The sequence below is a fragment of the Abramis brama genome, assembly GCF_963993115.1.
Source record: "Abramis brama genome assembly, chromosome: 6".
Taxonomy (NCBI): domain Eukaryota; kingdom Metazoa; phylum Chordata; class Actinopteri; order Cypriniformes; family Leuciscidae; genus Abramis; species Abramis brama.
Window position 1 is genome coordinate 44,334,074 of NC_139968.1, and position 23,488 is coordinate 44,357,561.

Genomic DNA, 23,488 nt, shown 5'->3' on the forward strand with positions numbered 1-23,488 from the left:
GTCAGACAGTTATTTAAGAATAATGAACATCTCTTTACTGTGAATTCCTTAATCATTATAAGATCCCTGTAACTACTAAAGAGTTTGATGTAGTATTTGATGCCATTCCCAGTGACCTTATTCAGCTTTTATCAGGCATGTTTTTTAAAAGACTCTTCTGCTCACAATGGCTGCATTAAAAAAACAGTACAATTGTGAAATGTTATTCAATTTTTTTTTTTATTTTAAAATCTATGTGAATATATAGTAAAGTATAATTTGTTCCTGTGACCAAGGCTGAATTTTAGCATCATTTCTCCAGCCTTCAGTGTCACATGATCCTTCAGAAATCATTCTAACGCCCGTTTCACACATACTCCGTGTGCAGTGCGTATGCGGTGTGTGTTGCAGTCATAGAAAGTAAAAGAAATGGACACAGCGACCCCATTGGATTCAATGGAGAAAAGTGAAGTCAATTAGAAGCACTTCTTCCTGATGGTCGAGCGTACTGCGCAGACTCAAACTGAGCTTGAAGACGTAGGGAGGCAGTTCCAATAATTTGAGGCCCGTACTGAGAAGACTGTTTGGCCAAACTTACTACGTCTATACGGTACAACACAGTCTCCCCTGGTAACTGCCCTAGTTGCCCTGCCACTGCTGTTCTTCTGTTGTATAAATTCACCCAGTGGTGGAGGTGCAAGCCCATGTAAAATTTTAAAAATGAGGCAGGCATCTAGATAATGTAAAAAACTGTCAAAATTGAATAAATTATATTTAGTAATATTGCAGTGGTGATAGCTGATAGTTTTTTTTATCTAATATTTTTAAGGTTTGCTTATAAAGGGTTTCTATTGGTTTAAGAGTTGTCACATTTGCTTGGGACCAGCTTGTAAAACAATATGATATGTGAGAAAAAATCATGGCATACGTAAAAAGTTTGGCTGCCTCTGTTGTTAAATAAGGCCTTGTGTGTCTGAAGTTAGCCAGATTATATCTAATGGTATTAGCCACCTTTTTAACATGCTTTTTAAAAGTTAAATTAGAATCTAAAATAATACCAAGGTATTTAAACTCAGACACAACCATGAGTTTTTCTCCTTCAATAAAAACATCAGCCTGCTGTGCACTTGTGGACCTCTTAGAAAAGAACATAAAAAGAACTGTTTTGTTAATGTTAAGATGCAGATCTGACATTTTTAGCCATTCGGAAACATGCACCAGTGCTTCGGTTAATTTAGTTGCAGCCTGTTGTCTGTTCTTGGTATGCAAATAAAGATCTGTATCATCTGCATACATTTGTACATTAACAGATTGACAGACTGAAGGCAAGTCATTAATGTACAGGCTAAACAAGATAGGGCCCAATACTGACCCCTGGGGTACACCAATATTACAATCAAGATATGAAGAGTAAGAATTACCAATATGTACAGTACACTCTGTTTCCTGTTAGTTAAATATGACTCCATCCATTTCATGGCCTCATCTGAGAAATTAAAAAAAGATAATTTTGATAATAGTGTCCGGTGATTCACAGTGTCAAAAGCCTTTTTAATTTTTATAACCTCTGATTCAGATATTTCCTTTATTTTAAAAATAGGTTTAGCTTTATCAATATGAATAGATGGTATAGTTTCAGTTGGGATACCTTGAGCCAGCTCCCTGACTGAATTTATAAAGAAATCATTAAATGTACTTGCTATCATATCATTATCTTGGGTCAGGATTCCATTCACTTTGAGTTCAGGTAAAGTTATCCTTTGTTCTTTATTCCGACCAGTTAATTTATTAAGATTAAGTATTAAGGCTGCTAATACAGAAACCTCCCCGTGGTGCAGCCTGGGAAACGCTGACTGGTACAATCTGATAGTTTCTATCCGATATTACTACTGCCAGTAGGCCAATATCTGTATACCAACCCGAGCAATCTAACAGATGAACGATGCCGAAGCGCAACAGATACTCGCCCCCCTCGGGGCCTGCACTGTCAATCGCCTCAATTAATATTGAAGGTTTCTCCAGACGCAAGGCAGACATACTAGCAACAACGGTCAGATGCTTCGACATAGTGTGCATGCAGGAAACCCATATCGGCCCTGCACAACACCGACCAGCCATCCCTGGAATGAAGCTGGTGGCTGAGATCCGACACAGACAGTATGGGTCAGCTGTATTCAGCAGACCAAACCTTGCGATCGAAGAGGTCTGCACCCACATCACCAAAGGGCAAATGGAAACCATCACAGTTGCCCTCCCGAATGTCTCTGTCACATCAGTGTATAAACCCCCCCATAGCCCGTTCCTCCACCCTGAACTGCCAGATAGATGCAAAAGGAAATACCACATTAACATTGGGGACTTCAATGCTCATAGCACACTGTGGGGTTATGAAGTGAACAATCAAGATGGAGATGAAGTCGAAACCTGGCTTGAGTCGAAACACCTGACCCTGATCCATGACGCTAAACTGTCAAAATCTTTCCACAGCGCCAGATGGAAACGAGGATATAACCCAGATCTTGTTTGCGTGAGCAGTGAACTAACATCGAGAGTTGTGAAAGCTGTCTTGGATCCTATCCCCCACACGCAACACCGGCCAATCACCATAACCATCAAATCTGTCCTCCAAGCAACTACCGTCCCCTTCCGCAGAAGGTTTAATCTGCGGAGGGCAGACTGGCTGCCGTTCCAACAGGAGATTGAAAACTCCATCTCCAGCATTCCATCACACCCCAACAACTACAACATGTTCATAGACTTGTTGAAAAGGTCAGCCAGGCGACATATACCAAGAGGATGCCAGACCGAGTACATCTCCGGACTGTCAGAAACATCTAATGAGCTATTGAAAGCCTACCACGAGGCATATCATGAGGACCCCTTCTCCCCCACCGTCACAGAACTCGGAGAGACCCTGCTAAACAAAGTTGGGGAAGATCGAAGGCTAGCCTGGAAGGAGCTGTTAGAAAATACCAACATGACCAACAACAGCAGGAAGGCATGGGCCACAATCCGCCGCCTCGGCGAAGACCATACCACACCACCCACGCTCTCAACAGTCACAGCAAACGCAGTTGCAGCACAGCTGGTGGCAAACGGTCGCAGCCAAAACCGGCGCAGACCCACAGGAGAATACCGCCGGACAGCGGTACCGGACCACCCACAACCAGCCAGAGCACTTACCAAGCCATTCGATCCACAAGAACTGGAAGCTGCAATGAACATGCTGAAACCTGGGAAAGCAGCAGGAACCGACGACGTACTGACGGAAATGATACAGCACCTGGGACCTAAAGCAAAGACCTGGCTCCTAGAAATGTTGAACTCATGCATGGCAGAGAAAATAATCCCTCCGGCATGGAGAAAGGCCAAGATAGTCGCAATTGTCAAACCTGGAAAGGACCCATCATCCCCAAAGAGCTACAGACCAATTTCACTCCTCTGCATCACCTACAAGCTCTATGAGAGGCTATTACTCCAACGCCTTATGCCAGTTATAGACTCCAAGCTTACTAAAGATCAAGCTGGTTTCCGTCCTGGTCGCTCCTGTGCTGGGCAGCTATTGAACCTCACCCAACATATTGAGGATGGTTTTGAGTGTAAACTCATCACTGGAGCAGCTTTCATAGATCTTACTGCTGCCTACGATACAGTCCAGCACCGCACCATGATTAGGAAACTTTTTGACATGACTGGTGACCTCGACCTGTGCCAAATCATCAAAAGCCTCCTCAACAACAGGCGCTTCTTTGTCCAATTAAATGACAAGAAGAGCAAATGGAAAGCCCAAAAGAACGGCCTACCACAAGGCAGTGTACTGGCCCCACTCCTCTTCAACATCTACACTAATGACCAACCACTTCACTCACAATGCCGCCGCTTTATTTATGCGGATGATCTCTGCATCACCACCCAACAGGAGAACTTCCAGAAGATTGAGGCAGTCCTGGAAAATGCCCTTCAAGAGATGTCAACCTACTACAAAAACAACCACCTGAAACCGAACCCATCAAAAACTCAACTATGCAGCTTCCATCTCAAAAATCGAGATGCGAAAAAAGAACTGAGCATCCCATGGGATGGCCACAAACTCTCCAACCACCCTCACCCTGTGTACCTGGGAGTCACACTCGACAGGACACTCTCTTTCAAAACTCACCTCCAGAATACCAAAGCCAAGATCAACACTCGCAACAACATTCTGCGCAAACTGGTAAACTCAAAATGGGGTGCCGATCCATCAACCATCCGTGCAACTGCCCTAGCCCTGTGCTTCTCCACAGCCGAATACGCGTGCTCAAGCTGGAGCCGCTCCCACCATACCAAACTGATTGACATAGCCCTCAACGACACCTGCCGCATTATCACGGGATGTATAAAGACAACGCCAGTCCCGTGCCTCTATGCTCTAGCTGGCATTGCCCCCCCTTACATCAGACGATCCATCATTGCCCAAGACGAGCGGAGAACACAGGAGTTTGACACCAGGCACCCCCTGCACGGACACATTGCACCCCCACCCCGTTTGAAATCGAGAGCCAGTTTCCTGCTGACAGTCCCACTTCTCCAGACAACCAAAAAAATAGCGAGGACCAACATTTGGAAAGATGACTGGAACCAGCTAACTACACGAGCCCAGGATTGGATGGAGAGAGGAATCACCCCGACTGAATGTCTTGCCAGCGGGCACGACCTCCCATGGCTAACCTGGAAGACCCTCAACAGACTACGAGTGGAACAGGGGAGGTGCAAAGCACTTATGAAAACATGGAACCACCAGACAGATGACACATGTAGCTGTGGAGCAGTTCAGACAATGTCTCATCTACTGGAGTGTGAAAACGCCCCCCAGTGCAGCCCCCAGGACCTGGCTGAACCGACCCCATCAGCTGTGACCTGCGCCAGATATTGGCAGAACGACATCTGAAATTGCAACGGACTCGAAGAAGATTTATTAAGATTTCTCCAAATAAGTTTCCCATTTCCTTGAGCTTCATTAATAATTCTAATAAAAAACTCTGTCTTAGACTTTCTTAAATTCCTTAAAACCTTATTTCGGAGAGTTGTAAAGGTGAGCCGGTCGCTACTATGCCCTGATTTTAGAGCCCTCTTTAAAGCAAAGTCTCTTTCTTTCATTTGTTGCCAGAGAGTGTCATTTAGCCATGGTAAGGTGGTCTTTTGTCCATGTTTACATTTCACCTTTCTTGTGAAAGCTGCTCTTATCTCAGTAATAGTAGAAATAAAAGTGCTGCAGCTAATCTCAAGTATATTTGTATAGCGCTTTTCACAATACAGATTGTATCAAAGCAGCTTCACAGTATTAAAATAAAATAATACAACAAAGTTTGTTTCTAGTGGAATTTATTGATTGATAGAATAAAATTAAATATCCCCAAAATATCCCCAATCTCAGTATCTCTGCTGGTTAGGAGTAACAACTGGAGTATTTAATGTGACAAATTTTGACAATGTTTCTTTTATACTTGTCGATGGTTGTGGCCAGGGCTGTAGAGTTCTAGAATCGCAGGTGTCCCAGATATGAGGTGTTCGGGGTCATAAACATAGAATAGAATAAAGTAAAGTAGTATTCTTTTGTCAGTGAAGAAAGTAAACATAGGCTCAACTCATATTTATATACATCAGTTTTCCTGATTATTTTTGTCTGATGTTTAACATTTCTATCCTAAAATAGCTGTCAAATATGAAATGTTTAGTTTAGCTATATTTGATCTCACACTTCATGACCGTTAACTGAAGCGCTAGAATATGCGCTCAGCAGCTTCTGTGAACATAAAGCCTGTCTACTTTAATTTGATTGGTCATCTCAATATTCTGATGTTGATGAGCGGCGACAGACCGCAGAGTTCAGACGAGAAGATCTTGGAGCTGTGCAATATCCTTGCAGCACTAAAGTAGAGTTAATACTACATTAGGGAATTATTTCACAACCTTTATTATATACACCTCGGAAATACTGAAGTCTGGACCTCGGTGACTTCATAACTGGCTACAGCCGTGGTTGAGGCTGGTTTAGACAAACTAAAAGGAAAGAGAGGTGGCATCGCACTTGAAAGTGCTGGAACTGAAGATAAGCTAATTAATGTGAGTTTTTGTATGTCTGTGTAGATTAGATGAATGAGTGAAGCTCTTCCCACATGCAAAGCAGTGATACGGTTTCTCTCCAGTGTGGATCCTCTCGTGTGTTTTCAGATGTCCTGAATGATTGAATCTCTTGTCGCAGTGTGAACACTTGTAAGGTTTCTCTCCAGTGTGAATTCTCTGGTGCTTTTTCAAATCTCCAGCTGTGATAAAAGTCTTCTCACACTCAAAGCACATATGATTTCTTACACCAGTGTGTATTTTCTGATGAAGTCTTAAATCTTGCGGACGTGAAAAACTCTTTCCACACACAGAACATGAATGTGGTTTCTCCTGTGAATGAACTGTCATGTGGCTCTTCAGGCCTGAAGCCCTCAAAAATGTTTTGCCACATTGATCACATGTGAACGGTTTCTCTCCAGTGTGGATCCTCATGTGCATCTCAAGACTCCGTTTGTATGTGAAACTCTTTCCACACTGAGTGCAAGTGAAAGATTTCTGAGATCTTCTTTGATGTTTCTCCACTTCATTCACTTCTTTATTCTCATCCATTGGGCCTGAAATTAAAGTTAAAAAGTGCTCAGTACATCAATAAAATAAAAATTATGTTGTGAAAAAAAATATGTAATAGAAGAATGTATTAAGTTGTGTTCAAACAACTGTTATACAAGCTTATGATGATTTTGATCCATTATGTCATAATTTTCCATGAAAGGGGTACATTTATGTAATAGACATTATTTATGTTTTTAGTCATTAGAGTCACAAATCTATAGAGCCCATAACAATGGGACATTATGATGGGAGGAAAAAATATTTTTTGTCAAAAATGGCAGATTCGGCTGATTATGATAGTTCAGATCGCTTGTCAGTCAAACTCGCTGCGAAGGGTCAATTGGGACAGCCTTTGTCGCGCCGCAGTGGAGCAATCAGCCTTCAGAGGATGCAGCTACTGTATTACATAGCAAAATATCTATAAAACAGCACACCAATCAAAAACAAGGGTAAAACAGCTACTGATGTAGACAGACATCCGGCTCATCCATATTCAAAATATAATACGCATTTAAAAGCTTTAGTGAGAAATTTAAAACATGCCCTGAAAGCAATCATAATATTTTGACTTTTAGATGTAACTAAAATTATGAAATGTTTTATTCTTGATGGAAGGAGCAGACAATAAAATGTACAATAAAATTAATACTTGCTGCAGCAAATACACAAAGTATGTAAAAGTAAAAAAACTAATGAGACAGATCTCCCTCTTTATTGTCTAACAAGATATCAAAGCATCTCAAGAGAATAAAAGTGAAGGCCAGTTGCAAAGCTAGATGACAGTATATCTCGCATCTGCGTTTTTTGAAATACACTGCAAGTGGAAGAATAACTATTTAATTTGAAAACAACAACGAAGAACAAGTTAAAAATAATTCAGCCTCTTCTTCAGCTTCAGTTTGTAAAAAACTGTAGAAAACTTGTACTTTCCTTCATTAAAGTGTAAAAAACAACACAAAAATTAACATAAAATTAAACTCATAATAAAGCAAATTGATATAGATTATATTATATAGCAAACTTATATATAAGGGATATTGTTCTTTAGGAATCAGAGTTGAAACTGCTGGTCTTAAAGATTAACTTTATTCAATGTGACAAATTTAGATGGTGTTTCTTTGTCCTGTTACTCGTGGCTGGTTACGACCGACTAATAGGGAAGAGATGCGGCATCAGAACTGAAGATGATCTACTTACTGTGATTGTATTTTGTGTGACTGTGTAGAGAAAATGAATGAGTGAAGCTCTTCCCACATGCAGTGCAGTGATACGGTTTCTCTCCAGTGTGGATCCTCTCGTGTTGTTTCAGATGTCCCGACTGACTGAATCTCTTGTCGCAGTGTGAACACTTGTAAGGTTTCTCTCCAGTGTGAATTTTCTGGTGCTGTTTCAAAGCTTCATCTCTAATAAAAGTCTTCCCACACTCAAAGCACATATGATTTCTTACACCAGTGTGTATTTTCTGATGAACTTTTAAATTCTGCAGACGTGAAAAACTCTTTCCACACAAAGAACATGAATGTGGTTTCTCCTGTGAATGAACTGTCATGTGACTCTTCAGGGCTGAAGCAAACAAAAATGTTTTGGCACATTGATCACATTCGTGCAGTTTCTCTCCAGTGTGGATGATCATGTGTTTCTGAAGGGTTCCATGTTGTGTAAAACTCTTCCCACACTGATCACATGTGAATGGTTTCTCTCCAGTGTGGATCCTCATGTGAACATCGAGACTCTGTTTGCGTGTGAAACTCTTTCCACACTGAGTGCAAGTGAAAGATTTCTGAGATCTTCTTTGATGTTTCTCTACTTCATTCACTTCTTCATTCTCATCCATCGGGCCTGAAATTAAAGTTAAAAAAGTGCTCAGTAAATCAATAAAAGAAAAATTATGTAGTGAAAAAAACGATCACAAGTGGACGTGCTAAACACTGGTGTAAACAGGATCTAAAACAGTTTGAGCTTGTCCACTTTTGACCACTTCCAGAGGTAGTCGAAAACACATTCAACCGGATTGCTTTGGTAGTGTAGACGCTCATGTGGTCGAGTGTGTTCAAACAGACACAAATGCGTAAACATTATGGGAAGCGCTGTAGCCAGACGGCATTTAAACTTTGTTGGCTGAAGACCCAAGTTTGGTTTGAAGAAGGAAAACTCTGTGTTTGATGTGGACTTGCAGCTTTAAGAGCAGAAACAAAACTCTTCGTATATTTTTCTGTCCGTCTCTGGTTATGCTCACATGCAAATTGCATGAGCTTACTTCACCCCTTATATTGAAAGCCCGTACATTTACCTGCCCATAGACCGTCCCCTCAAAGAAGCAGAACAAAAGTGGTCGAAAGTGGATAAAAGAGATGGATTTGAAGCACCAGGTGTAAACGGGATTGGTCCCTTGTATACTTGTGATCAACTGACCAAAACGCATCTTAACACCAGCTGTAGACAAAGCCTCACAATCTTCTTTAATCCTTTTGAACATGTGATTGAAACCAAATGTGAGACATTTAAACTGACCAATCAGCAGATTACAGCTTTCCCACATCGTACTGAAGGTGTGACATTTAGCAAACCTCAGATGTACACACACATCTTGGCCGACAGACCTTTATCACTATCAGCACTTCTTTACGGATCACTAATGGCCCTTGTGGTAAGAAAGAGGGGGTTGGAGCAGGAAAGCAAACGTCTTTGTTCATTTGCAACCCTAAAGAACGCAAAAACAATGAAATATAGTTTTTCCATCACCATGTCCCTTTAGGGGCTCTGAGTAAATCACATTTTTGTATTGAGAACTATTAAATATTTGATAAAGTATGCAACTACCGAAAATATTAACATAAAAAAAATACGCAATAATGCTATAATTTTAACATTCCCTGTTTTTACACAAACTACACCACGTGTGGCAAAGGCTATTTATTTAATAATTGTTTTTAAATGTTGGTGTTTTAGCAAGATAATAACAATATTTTGGAATTCGCAAAAACTGTATTAAGACATATCCATAATTTTGGTTGGTTGTACTAATTGTGAACCAGATGTAAAATAAACAGAAAAAAATGCTCAGATAAAAAAAAAAAAATTTGCACCCGGTTATTATTAAGTCACAACTAGATTTTTCCTACTATAACAGAGCTAAATCTGATGAACTACTTTATAACCTTAATGTTCTTCAGCCTCACTAATGAAGAATCAGGAATAAACACCAACCTCTTTGTTCTTCAGTGTGTTTCATTCTGCAGTGTTCTGGATCTCTCATGTTCTCACTGTCCTTCAATAAACTCTGTCTTTGCAGATTTCAGCTCTTCCTGATGGTTTGATGCTCGTCTTCACTTGTAGCTGATGGGAATATTCCAGCATTTATTGGTGAATTGCAGTGGGAGGAGCTTCACTGAAGGAGGAGGAGCTTTATTGAAGGAGGAGGAGCTTCACTGAAGGAGGAGGAGCAGATCTGACAAAATCAAGAAGAAATCACTTACTGAGTTTGTTTTTATTCTAATTTACACATTTTACTTATTTATGGTCACATATCTATCTGTCTATCTAGAGAAGTAACTTTTAAGTAAATTAATGGAAAAGTTTCAACCACATACTTTATTCATTTATCTTACCTCTCATTAACATATTGGCCAAGAATTTTATAAGATATTAAGGAGTACAACAATTAACAGACACTAAATATATCAAAGAATAAAGATGAAAGAATAAAACTTAGAAAAATACATTTACAGATTTGCAAGAAACAAATAAAGCTACAATTGAGTTTCACTTATTTTGTTTTTGTTTATCATGTTTTATATAAAACTTGTTTAAATCCAGATTATTGAAATAAAAGCCATTATGCCAAAACTTACCTTTATCTTGCAGATGTCACAATAGCTGATCGTGTCGTTTGCTCAAATCTGTTGACAATAAAATGAGCTTAATGTGTCAATTTACAGATCTGAAGACATCAGCATAATGAATGAGGAGAAAACAGGATCTATTGACATGAAATAAAGAGGCTTTTCAGCTGCTCTGATAATAGTGATGAGCCATAGACTATCAATACTCATTCATCAAGCCATTCAGGATCAGCAGATCATCTCACTTTATTATAAGTATTTGCAGCTAGAAACAGATTGTTTGAGTCAGAATACAGTGCTATGCATAAGTTTAGACACCCATGCTAAATTTGACTAAAAAGAGGATATTGTATTATAATATTATAATATTTAGACCCATGTTTACTGTTACTGTGTTTGTGGATATCTGCTCAAACGTAGATATGTATATGGTAACCATAATGTTTTATATTTGAGCGCGATCGCGTTTGAATGTATCATATTTTGGATCGCGATCGCGTTTGAAAAGCAGAACGCACCAAACGGCTTCATGTTGTTACTATTATCTCATTTCATATCATCATAACGAATGGAAACATTTGAAGTAACATGAAATATTTTTCTCTAGCTTAGTTGTTACTGAAATCTTTTGGAAGATTTATACTGCTATAGGTTATTGTTATTATTATTTTATCCAGCACTGCGCATAGCTTATGCCTACAAGGCACAACAAACCTGGTGTTCATTATATTATATATTGTAGGAAACATTTGTGTGTGTGTGTGTGTATTCTGTGAATTTTAAAAAGCAATTTTAACCAGAAAATTTATTCTTTTTATTAAATAGATTTATTTAACCATTTATTTCCAAAATCGTGCAGGCCTTTCTCTTGATATCAGTATGTTCACTTTTTTTTTCAGGGCCCAGATGCCACTGAGGACTTCAACATTCACATGAGTCTCTGTACATGAACATGGTAAAGTGAAAATCAAACACCTTGGAAATGAAAGGTATGAGCATGGCTGACAATTCCGGATGAGACTCGGGCAATGCTAGCGCACCTGAAGGAGGCAGCACAGCAGAGTCTTCATCTCCGGAAGACTCCAGCCAACCTTTTGATGTGGCGATGGAAATCATCTCATCATCTGGAGTGCCAAACGAGACACAGGGAGAGTCAGATTATCCCGTGATCTCTGCTTAAACACTCGCGGGTTGTGGTGCACAAGAGGGGGGTGTGGCCCGAGGAAGAATCGTCTGACTCTGACGTCAAACTCTCATGGAGGCGATAGGTTAGGGTTTGATAGAGGGGACTCTACCTCTATGGAGGTCATTGAGTCTTGACCGCAGCACCGCAATGGTCATGTTCACGCAATGAGAACATGACTAGTCCACAAACGCTGCCTGAGTGTGATCTAAACCCAAACACGCTAGGCAGCGATTGTGCCCATCAGATGGCAAAACGAACCGACCGCACCCAGAAGTGCATGGGCGAGACATCTTTAAAAAAACGTGCCATGCGCAAGATCTTTTGTGAGAGAGGAAAAAGCTCAGCAGAGTAATGAAGCGCCCAAGGAGAAGAACACACACTGTTGGCAGATCACTGCACAGATCAGCAGCAGGCAATGTGATCTTACTGGAACATGTCGTTGAACCAACACACTGGAGAGCCGACTGGCTCGTAGTGGCAGAGTTGCGCTACGCAAATTTCGCAGACCCATGGCATTTCCCTTGCCAGTTGCTCGTTTTTCTAGAACTCGAAGGTGATAGGCTTCTAAGTAATACCCCCATCACATCATTCACTGACGTAACTCACTGTGACTGAACGAAAGGGAACTCTGTGTTTGACGTGGACTTGCAGCTTTAAGAGCAGATCTGTATGTTTTTCTCCAGTTGTGTTCACATACAAATTGTGTGAGCTTATTTCATCCAATAGATAAAAGAACTGAGAAATCCCATATATTAACTGGCCCACAGACCCTACCTCGAAGAAATCTGGACAGAAGTGGTTGAAAGTAGACAAAAGAGACAGATTAAAACACCGGGAGTAAACGTGAATGGGCCATTGGTATACTTGTGATCCAATTGACCAAAATGCTTCTTAACACCAGTTGTAAACAAAGCTTTACAATCTTATTTCATCCCTTCCTTGACCATGTGACTGAAACCAAATGTGAGACATTTAAACTGACCAATCAGCAGATTACAGCTTCCCACATCGTACTTTAGGTGTGACATTAGAGGCTTTCGCACCGAAGGAACCTTTTCATAGTTCATAGAACTATTGGTGGAAATACCCCGATTTTGGCGTGTTCACACCCGGAAACTATGAATGATTTTCGCTCTAGGAACTCCTCTTGGAGGAACTAATTTACTTTTTTACTTATTTTCGGCTGATTGGCCAAACACACACGAAACACCAGCAGCACCCGCCATTTAGAAAAAAAAATGGCTGTGTAAAAACACAGATTAAAGTCTATATATTTACTCTAGAAACTAACTTTACAAACATGGAAAACAGTGATAGATGGGTCTCTTAACCTTTACGCTGAGGAGAAAATCCAATGCAACTTTGAAGGGACCAAGAGAAACATAATTATGTATTTCTACTCAGCATGACTTTTAGATGTAACTAAAATAAAATTATCAAATTATTTATTCTTGATGCAAGAAGGAGCAGACAATAAAAGTTTAATATTTGGTGCAGCAAATATAAAAACAACTGGAAACAAATAAGAAAGATCTCACTCTTTTTTGACTAACAAGATAGCAAAGCATCTCAATCAGCCTCTTCTTCAGCTTCCTGAGCAAGAACAGTTAGTAAAAAATGTAAAAAAAACAAACAAACAAAAAAAACACTTGTACTTTTAAAGTCCCTGTAAAGTCAAAATTAAGTATGTGTTCTGAGTTTGTCACACCACAGAAAAATGTGTTATTAGCTACCCAGCCAAATTTGAATGATAAAAAAAGCCGGCAAGTACATAAAATAAGCTATCAAAATCTTGAAAAAATGAGCAGTAGTCTCTGCTCTCAAACGCTGGGGGCGTGTCCGCTGGCTGCGCTGAAACCACGCCCACTCGCGGGAAAGCTACCGTCGCCACACTCAACTGTCTGTCACCGCTACAGCCGGAATGGATGCTCCTAGCAGCTTAATTTGTTTTACAAAGCCATACATGTTCGAGCCTGGACTACCTACTATAATTATAACATAAGCACACAAGGCAACTTACACTCATTGGTGGGCACGCACTGCCGACGATGGCACCAGTTGTCGGCGCGACGGGAGGATGATCGCCGAGGCGGGAGATAGTCAGTTCGGCCCCATTCACCAGTAACAGCGGATTATCAGTGAATCCCAGTTGTCTCCGACGAAAGTTTATAAAACTATCCCGTGTAAAATGATCACTACAGAGGCGGGTTTTGGCGGTGATCCTCGACTCTCCATCAAGGTGGCTCTTCACAAAATTAATCCACCTCTTGTTGATATGATAGTTTTTCGGAAATTTAAATAAGGACACCGATTTGTTTTGTACGTGATCGCATCCAGGTAATACGCATTTCCGTGACGAAGGCATAGCTAGCTAGCAAACTGTAGGATGTAGTAACTAATAGTACTGACAGTAACTCGCGATCGGCAAACTGATGTGAATGTGCTATATTGTTAGGGGAGGGGCCAGCATCAGGGGCTCCAGTGCGTCATCAAGTAGGGGCGTGTCCAGGAGCTCAGGGGCTTCAGTGCGTCATCGAGCCCCCGTTTTAGCCCCGCCCAAAAAATCCGGAACACAGCAATGGTGAAAAACTGTTTAACGGTCTAACTCCACAATTCAGTACTTCACAGTTCACAGTCTTTGTAATATGATTTAGCAATACATTTCTAACATTTATAATGTGTTTAGAATTTTTTTTTAGAATTGCCTTTACAGGGACTTTAAACATATACACTCACCTAAAGGATTATTAGGAACACCATACTAATACTGTGTTTGACCCCCTTTCACTTCAGAACTGCCTTAATTCTACGTGGCATTGATTCAACAAGGTGCTGAAAGCATTCTTTAGAAATGTTGGCCCATATTGATAGGATAGCATCTTGCAGTTGATGGAGATTTGTGGGATGCACATCCAGGGCACGAAGCTCCCGTTCCACCACATCCCAAAGATGCTCTATTGGGTTGAGATCTGGTGACTGTGGGGGCCATTTTAGTAGAGTGAACTCATTGTCATGTTCAAGAAACCAATTTGAAATGATTCGAGCTTTGTGACATGGTGCATTATCCTGCTGGAAGTAGCCATCAGAGGATGGGTACATGGTGGTCATAAAGGGATGGACATGGTCAGAAACAATGCTCAGGTAGGCCGTGGCATTTAAACGATGCCCAATTGGCACTAAGGGGCCTAAAGTGTGCCAAGAAAACATCACCCACACCATTACACCACCACCACCAGCCTGCACAGTGGTAACAAGGCATGATGGATCCATGTTCTCATTCTGTTTACGCCAAATTCTGACTCTACCATCTGAATGTCTCAACAGAAATCGAGACTCATCAGACCAGGCAACATTTTTCCAGTCTTCAACTGTCCAATTTTGGTGAGCTTGTGCAAATTGTAGCCTCTTTTTCCTATTTGTAGTGGAGTTGAGTGGTACCCGGTGGGGTCTTCTGCTGTTGTAGCCCATCCGCCTCAAGGTTGTGCATGTTGTGGCTTCACAAAAGCTTTGCTGCATACCTCGGTTGTAACGAGTGGTTATTTCAGTCAAAGTTGCTCTTCTATCAGCTTGAATCAGTCGGCCCATTCTCCTCTGACCTCTAGCATCAACAAGGCATTTTCGCCCACAGGACTGCCGCATACTGGATGTTTTTCCCTTTTCACACCATTCTTTGTAAACCCTAGAAATGGTTGTGCGTGAAAATCCCAGTAACTGAGCAGATTGTGAAATACTTAGACCGGCCCGTCTGGCACCAACAACCATGCCACGCTCAAAATTGCTTAAATCACCTTTCTTTCCCATTCTGACATTCAGTTTGGAGTTCAGGAGATTGTCTTGACCAGGACCACACCCCTAAATGCATTGAAGCAACTGCCATGTGATTGCTTGATTAGATAATTGCATGAATGAGAAATTGAACAGGTGTTCCTAATAATCCTTTAGGTGAGTGTATATATATATATATATATATATAGCAAAATGGTGTGTGGGTAAATATTGTATCTGGTGATTAAAAAATGAAATGGGTAAAACAAATATTTAACTCACGTAAGACAGAGAGATGGAAAGTAGTTTTACTGTGTCCGTATATTCTCAGAAGGCGAAGCACCGCTACTTCTGCGGAGTGATTTACTCCAACTCTGAGCGAACTCTCTGTTCCATCATCTTCAGGTCTGATGTTTGTGATGGTCAGAGATCCAGTTTGTTTGTCCAGCTTCAGTCTGCCTCTGAATCTCCCATCAAGAACATCATCATATACCAGTGGTTCTCAACCTCTCCTGCAGGGACCCCTGACAGGCCATGTTTCTGTTTTAACCCTGAAATGGCACACCTGATTCAATTAATGAGAAGTTATTAGAGCAGGAAGAGTAGGAATTCGTCAATTAATCAATTAGTCAACTACTCATTAAGCCTTTAATTAATTGAATCAGGTGTGCCATTTCAGGGTTAAAACAGAAACATGGCCTGTCAGGGGGTCCCTGCAGGAGAGGTTGAGAACCACTGTCATATACAGTGATTCTGTCGAACAATTTATTGATTTCAGCTATTACAGTGATTCCAAAAATCCACCGAATCGAATCATCATCCTCCATTTCAGTAAGACCAGAGTTTAGTGTGACTGAGTTTCCTTCTTTCCCTCTCTTCAGTTCAGAAGAAAAGGAACCTGAAGAATAGAGTTTTTCACAGATTAAAGCTTTAAAATCACTTGATGTTTGTTTAATAATAATAATAATAATTTGTTACATTTATATAGCGCTTTTTCTGAGACCTCAAAGCACTTTACATAGAAGGGGGAGTCTCCTCAACCACCACCAATGTGCAGCATCCACTTGGATGATGCGACGGCAGCCATATTGCGCCAGAACGCCCACCACACACCAGCTTACTGGTGGAGAGGAGTCAGTGATGAAGCCAATCAGTATATGAGGATGATTAGGAGGCCATGATGGACAGAGGCCAAGGGGCAAATTTGGCCAGGATGCCGGGGTTACACCCCTACTCTTTTTCAAAGGACATCCTGGGATTTTTAATGACCACAAAGAGTCAGGACCTCGGTTTAACGTCTCATCCGAAGGACGGAATGTCTTCCGTCTGAATTGTTTGATGACAATTCGACTTCCGAATTGTTTGATGAAGCTTCACTAAAACACTTTCAATTATTTAAATGTGAAGTGAATAATATTCTGCAGCACTACAAACACTGAGTTTTATATGGACCAATACCTAAATAAAAAAAGGAAAGAAGAAATGAGAGACTTTTACTCACATAGGGGTTTAGACAGGTGTTGTGCCGAATTCTGTGACCCACCGAATTACATGACTATACACATAATGTATTGAGGGTGGGGTTAGGATTAGCTAGATACAGCATCTTCTATGGTCACATAATTCGTTGCGTCACAGAATTCAGCACAACACCTGAATTTAAACTTGATCTCACAGTAAAATCACAGTTCAATTATTCCTATATGAGAATAACAGTGAATGGTAATCCTCTCTGACTAATGTAACCAGAACAGAAACAACTGAAGCTATAAAAGCACATTTAAAACTCACCAACCAGATGCCAAGAACAGAAACAGAGCAAAACTAATTTGAGAAACATTTTCTTCATTAGTTCACTGAAAAGCCCACGATAGATTTGATAGATGCACACTCAGATTGATCTGAAAGATGACTGAACTGTGATATTTATCTGGTTGTGTGTGAATCCTCCCCCTGACCTCTATCACAGTTTAAACTCCTCTTTTACATCATGAAAATCAACAAGCTTTTGCTGATCTTACATTTTCAAACTCAAAACCAGGAACAGGCAAAGTTCAGGCGATCAGCAAACAGGTTGTAAGAGGCAAAAATAAAAGTAACTTAATGGAAAGCAAATATATTTTCAGATAATATTTTATTAAATTTGCTTTGGCTTCAGTACAGTGGCCATATAAAAGCCAATTATTTAATTTAGAAATCAACAATGTATTTATACTGTAGTGATTATGCATGTGGTATCAAAATTTCATGCTGCGATTAATTGATTGAGCTTTTATCGCGGTATACGGTATTATCACGATATTTTAATTGAACAAGAGAAATGGATGGATGGGGGGGGGGGGTGTAAAAGAAAACTTGCATCACAATAGGTGTAATTGTGATAGTCAAAACATTTGGTAACTAAACAGAATTGTATTAAGTTTAGTTACACAACATGTTACAATGTTTACATGGTACAATGACTGGTAGGCTACTGTTTGTATTATTGCTTAACACAATTTTCACGATTTCAATTCAATTCTTGGGATTTGATTTCAATCTTGATTCAATATTGACTCATTTGGATAAATATTAGGTAGGCTACAGTAGATAGCCTACATGCTAGTTTTTCTGAAGAAAAAATACATCTTACATAATGCTGTAAATATACAGAGAGCCCTATCAGCTGGTATTATTAAAGGTTAAAAATAAAAATGAAACTTCTGTCAGTAATCACTAATCACTCTCATGTTGTTCCAACCCCGTAAGGCTTTCGTTCATCTTCGGAACACAAATTAAGATATTTTTGATTAAATCTGAGAGCTGGATCACTCCTTCATAGGCTTCTATGGGATCAAAACTTGCCGGCCCAGAAAAGTTAGTAAAAGCATCGTTAAAATAGTCCTAGTGACTCTGAGAGGGTTTTCTTCGGGGAAGTTTAACATGCAAGCTGGACGATGGAAAAGTCAGCACAAATCAAAGCAAAAGTCACTGCAAAAGCAAGGCAAAACTGCTTGTCATTGGGTTTTAAGCGCATCCATCGGACCCATCCTTCCGAGGGTGTCAGCTAATCAGATATTGTCTTGGTCCTACGCCCTGTTCTCCTGTTCTTGCATGTAATTAGCATAATGTCCACATGATCTCGTGAGTCCAAACTTCTAAGAGTTTAGTTAAACGCTTTAAGAAACCAACTTCCATAGTTTAAATAAAGTGCATCCTACACAAATCTACTTTATATCAAGATTCTATAAATGTTAAATGTTAAACACACAGAAAGAACTCCACAGGTTATATAAAGCATACATAAGATACATGTGAGGTAAATAATGGTGATCAATTCAGCTTATTGGCAGCAATTTCGAGACCGTTGTTTGTTAAAAACCATGAGTGAACACTCATGGTCTGTGGTGATTTCGGGCCATGGGACTGTAAGACTGAGAAACTGGAAGAACTGGAAGAGAGGGCTACTCTCTGAGAAAACAAAGGACATTAACATTTGAACTCTCTTGCTATATTACCATCCCCATTCGAGACACGATCACACTTGAGTTGATCACCTCCCAATTTACACATCATTCCCTTGACCAATCCCTACATGAATTCACCCAAAAATCTATATGCTTTAACCTGAACAATTATTATACAGTATTTTACATTTTTGGTATCATTTGAAATGTCTCAGTGCAACTGGTACAAAGGTCCCACTGTGAACTCATGTTTACATTTGAAAAGAGGTTCCTGCCTTGGTCTGAGTATTTAGGGAGATGCTGAAGAAGGCTCGTGGATGCTTTCTTTATTGTGATGTAACAGTGGTCCAGTATAATACTGTCTCTGGTGGGACATGTAACGTGCTGTCTGTATTGTGGCAGTTCACAGGAGAGATTTGCTTTGTTAAAATCCCCAAGAATAATTAAAAGAGAGTCTGGGTACCTTTGTTCCGTTTCAGCTATTTGTTCAGCCAGCTGTTGTAGCGCCGTGCTCACACACGCGTCTGGAGGGATGTACACATTCATGAGGATGAAAGAGGAAAACTACCGCGGCGAGTAGAAAGGTTTACAGTTTATGAAATGGGCCTCTAAGTTAAGAGAGCACATCTTTAGCGTTGTTACATCTGAACACCAACTTCTGTTAACGTAGAAACAATCCACCACCTCTCGTTTTCCCTGTTAGCTCTGCGATGCGATCCGCTAGGAACAGCTAGAAGCTGGCAGATGTAGTGCGTTATCCGGTATGGCTTCACTCAGCCAGGTTTCAGTGAAGCACAGAGAAGCAGAGTTTAAAAAATCCTTGTTAGTGCGGGTGAGGAGAAGAAGTTCGTCGTTAGGAAGGGATCAGAGATTCGCAAGGTGAACACTGGGGGGTGCAGTGCGGAGGCCGCGCTCGCAGAGTCTAACCAGCGAGCAGCCTCGCTTGTGTCTGACCGCGCGTTTGAACAACACCGCTGCCCCTCCGACGAGAATGTCCAGCAAAATGTCTGAATAATCAAAAACTGTAAAAAACTTGTCTGGTATGTGTTTCCTAATGTCCAGTAGTTTGTCTTTGGTGAAACTGATAAGAAAAGAATGGCTAAACGCAGAACAAACAAAAAATAACACAATAACTGGCAGTGATGGAGTACTCGAGACCTGGACTCGGACTCCAGTTCGACTCGAGACTCTATTCTCTGGACTCATGACTTGACTTGGACTCACGGACTGATGACTCGTGCTTGGATTCGAGGATATATAAAATCGGACTTGAGCATTCATCAAATGAATGGCGTTGGATGAAGTTTCTGACCAAATAGGTAATAAAATTTTGATTTAAGATGTTACACTTTTCCTGTTTCGGGCTCTAAGACTGGCCGCGCACGCACTCACCATCTTCAAACAACACGAGCGCTGTCTTTCTCCCTCTCCCTCGTGCATATTAATCAAAATCAATTGACATGATAGTAAAAGGTCGAAAGAATGAAGTTTCACGTGGAGCATTCAGAGATTTTTTTTCCTTAATTACCGCGGGGGGTGTCTTACTTCCTGCTCAGCTACTGTTCGGACGCTCTTGCTTACTGCTCCGCGCTTTGCTCTATCGCTTTTACATATTATCTCCTATATTTTTATATTTTATTTCCTTTTATCACCTCATTTTGACTTCAGCAAATCAGCACAGTGCTCATATGACAAAGTTTGGATTACTACAAAAACGCAGAATTCTTTTACCCAACCAGCTTACATTCCGGGAAAGGAAAACACAACTGCCTACAAGGATAAGAGAAAATGCCTCTTCTGGTTCAATAATCTACTTGCTGCACTAACTGCCACAGACTTTTACAAAGGATTGCAGTTCTTGAAACAAAGTTACTAATGGGACCACCAAACCAGACGGAGCACACAACAGAGCTTCATCATGGACACCCTCAGCATACCGGTGAGTCCCATGAAACTAGTGCTCCTCGACAGGTAGAGAAACAAGCCGATCGACTTACTAATCAATGGCACAAACAGGGAGCGAGACCCAAAGGCACTCGAGACATCAGATTGTCACGAGCATCACATATTGCCGCAGTAGCATCCTCTACCCCAGATACAGCTCTGACAAGGATTGCAAACACTGGTCTCCTACCACCACCTATACATCTTGAGAACAGATTTGAAGTACTAATAAATGTAAATGAGGAATCCCCAAACGTGATGAATGTGATCGAAAACAGACTGAATGGGCCAGTAGCTAACAATGATGCTAACTGGCGCTCAAGGTCGAGCAGACAGCGGCACTCAGCTCAGAGCACAGCCGAGCCCAGGACTCTGATAGTGGGGGACTCCATTATCAGAAACATTAGCAGCAGGGATACAACTACGTGCTGCCCTCCACAAGAAACAACTTCTGATATAAACAGGGAACTTCAGAACATTCTGATGAAACATAAGACTGCAAATCGACTCATCATTCATGTGGGGAAGAATGATATTCATAAAGAGCAGTCAGAACTCCTTAAGAAGGATTTCAATGAACTTTTTGAAACACTTAAAAGACTGAAAGTTCAAACATTCATCAGTGGACCACTCCCAGCAAGAGGAACAAACAGGTTTTCACGGTTGCTTGGGCTAAATACATGGCTGCAAAAAACTTGCAATATAAAAGGAGTAAACTTCATTGACAATTTAAATCTTTTCTGGAGTCAGAGACAACTTTTTCATCGGGATGGCCATCACCCAAACAACTTGGTTCAAGAGTGTTAAAGGACAATATCTACTTCTCCCTCAATTATCCTTCTGCAGTGTGTGCCAATCCACTCAATCTGAATGGCACACACACACCTGGACACAGTATGAATGACCACGGGACTTCACTTCAGCAGCAAAATGGACATGCGGTTATCATATCACACAAGGACAATGATAACACCACTCCGCCACAACAACCTCTGCTTACGGACTCAATCTCAGCTAAACCCTGCCCACAGAGCTCACCACAGACAGACATATCAGAACTGCTCGAAGATTCAGCACCCAAGGACGACTTTCAGCCAGGGAAGCCAGGACAGCATATCACAGCCTCCAATAACACCAGAGCAACAGCTCCTCTCACCAGACACTTTTTCCCTCTCTCCAGCATCGCCACTTCTGTGCTTCTCACAGAAAATGGAAGAACTGGTGTATGCTGGAACCAAACTATCCCACTCTTTTGCTGCAAGCCCCCAGATACCAACCAAAAAACGACAGGCACCGCTACCACCAAAGCCTGCGGACCCAGCTCGCCCTCCCCCTCCTGTGAGAGCTCTTCGGCCTCTGCCACAACGCCAGGGCCCACACCCTCCTCCATCTGCTCGAGGTGAACCAAAAACAACTGATACCAGCTCTCAGTGATATGTGTTGGGTCCCCGCTATGATAACAGTAACTTTATCAAATGTTTACATAACAAGCGGGAACCCAGTGTGCCTGTATCTTTCTCTATTGCTGTTCTATTACAAGATAGAAAGTCTAAGGCCTTCAATAGCCGTACAGCAAACCCAACTAATCTGGTGCCTATTACACGTCAAACTAAGATTGATGTGGGGACAAAAAGTAAGACTAAGTTTTAAACATCCGCTCACTTAAAAATAAATCACTTCTAGTCAACGACTTAATAACCACAAACAACATGGATTTTATGCTTCTAAAGGAAACCTGGCTAGAAGACAGCTGCAGTGCAACAATCCTCAATGAAGCAGCCCCCCCTAACTTTACTTTTATGAGTGTCTGCAGAGCTGTTAAGAGAGGTGGGGGTCTAGCTGCTCTTTTTAAAGATATCTATAAATGTAAGCAAATATCATTTGGGAATTACCCTTCTTTCGAATATCTGGGTATTGTGTTAAAAGGTGCTCCACGCATTTTACTTATCATTATTTACAGGCCTCCAAAATACTCTCCAGCCTTTGCTGAGGACTTTACAGAACTGTTATCAACAATTACCTCAGAGTTCGACTGTTTTGCCATTGCTGGAGATTTTAACATCCACATAGATAGTGCAGAAAACAATATGGCAAAAGAAATCAAAACTGTTTTAAAAACTTTTGATCTGACTCAGCATGTACATGGACCCACACACAATTATGGGCACACTCTAGATTTACTTATCAGTAAGGATCTAAACATTTCACTGATTGTTATTAAGGATGTAGCACTGTCTGATCATTTCTGTATTTTCTTTGATATATTGATCTCTCCTGCCACTGAAGCTAGATCTGTGTCTGTCATGAAGAGATGCTTAAATGAGAACACTAGTGTACTATTTATGAAGGCTATATCCTTAACACCAAGCAAATCTGCTGACTCTGTTTGTTCCCTGCATTTCGACGATGATTTTTTTATAAACAAAGCCCAGTTCGATGCCGGATTTGCAGATCGTCTAATGCTTAAGGATGGAGCAGTCGCAACGATAAAGGTTCACGGTCGGTCGTGCGTTGGAACCGCAGGCGGTGAGTAAAACTGCTTGTCTGCTTCAAATGTCTGAGTGTTGTTAGCAATCGGCGCGTCAGCACAGCTTTAGCTTCGCCCACACGGCACGCCTCCAGCCTTTTTTTCCGGAAAGACTCGGTACAGCCTATCTTTCTTTTATAAATAT

At 40.9% G+C, this 23,488-nt stretch overlaps 1 protein-coding gene across 1 annotated transcript; it reads right to left on the reverse strand.

Moving 5' to 3' along the window:
* Nucleotides 1-5,330: 5,330 nt before the first annotated feature.
* LOC311085491 (uncharacterized protein) lies at nt 5,331-15,991 on the reverse strand. Its single transcript, XM_084118000.1, has 5 exons — nt 15,709-15,991; nt 10,485-10,532; nt 9,841-10,081; nt 7,831-8,472; nt 5,331-6,635 (listed from the first exon to the last, which is right to left on the reverse strand). The coding sequence occupies exons 3-5, from the start codon at nt 9,887-9,889 to the stop codon at nt 6,073-6,075; spliced, it is 1,254 nt and encodes a 417-aa protein (XP_083974126.1). The 5' UTR covers nt 9,890-10,081; nt 10,485-10,532; nt 15,709-15,991; the 3' UTR covers nt 5,331-6,072.
* Nucleotides 15,992-23,488: the final 7,497 nt, after the last annotated feature.

Excerpts from the sequence above, each read along its gene's own strand:
- LOC311085491 (XM_084118000.1), bottom strand. The coding sequence starts at position 9,889 with ATGAGAGATCCAGAACACTGCAGAATGAAACACACTGAAGAACAAAGA. Across the intron at positions 8,473-9,840 it reads ACACACTGAAGAACAAAGAG|GCCCGATGGATGAGAATGAA; the intron begins GTTGGTGTTTAT and ends CTTTAATTTCAG. Across the intron at positions 6,636-7,830 it reads TCACACAAAATACAATCACA|GCCCAATGGATGAGAATAAA; the intron begins GTAAGTAGATCA and ends CTTTAATTTCAG.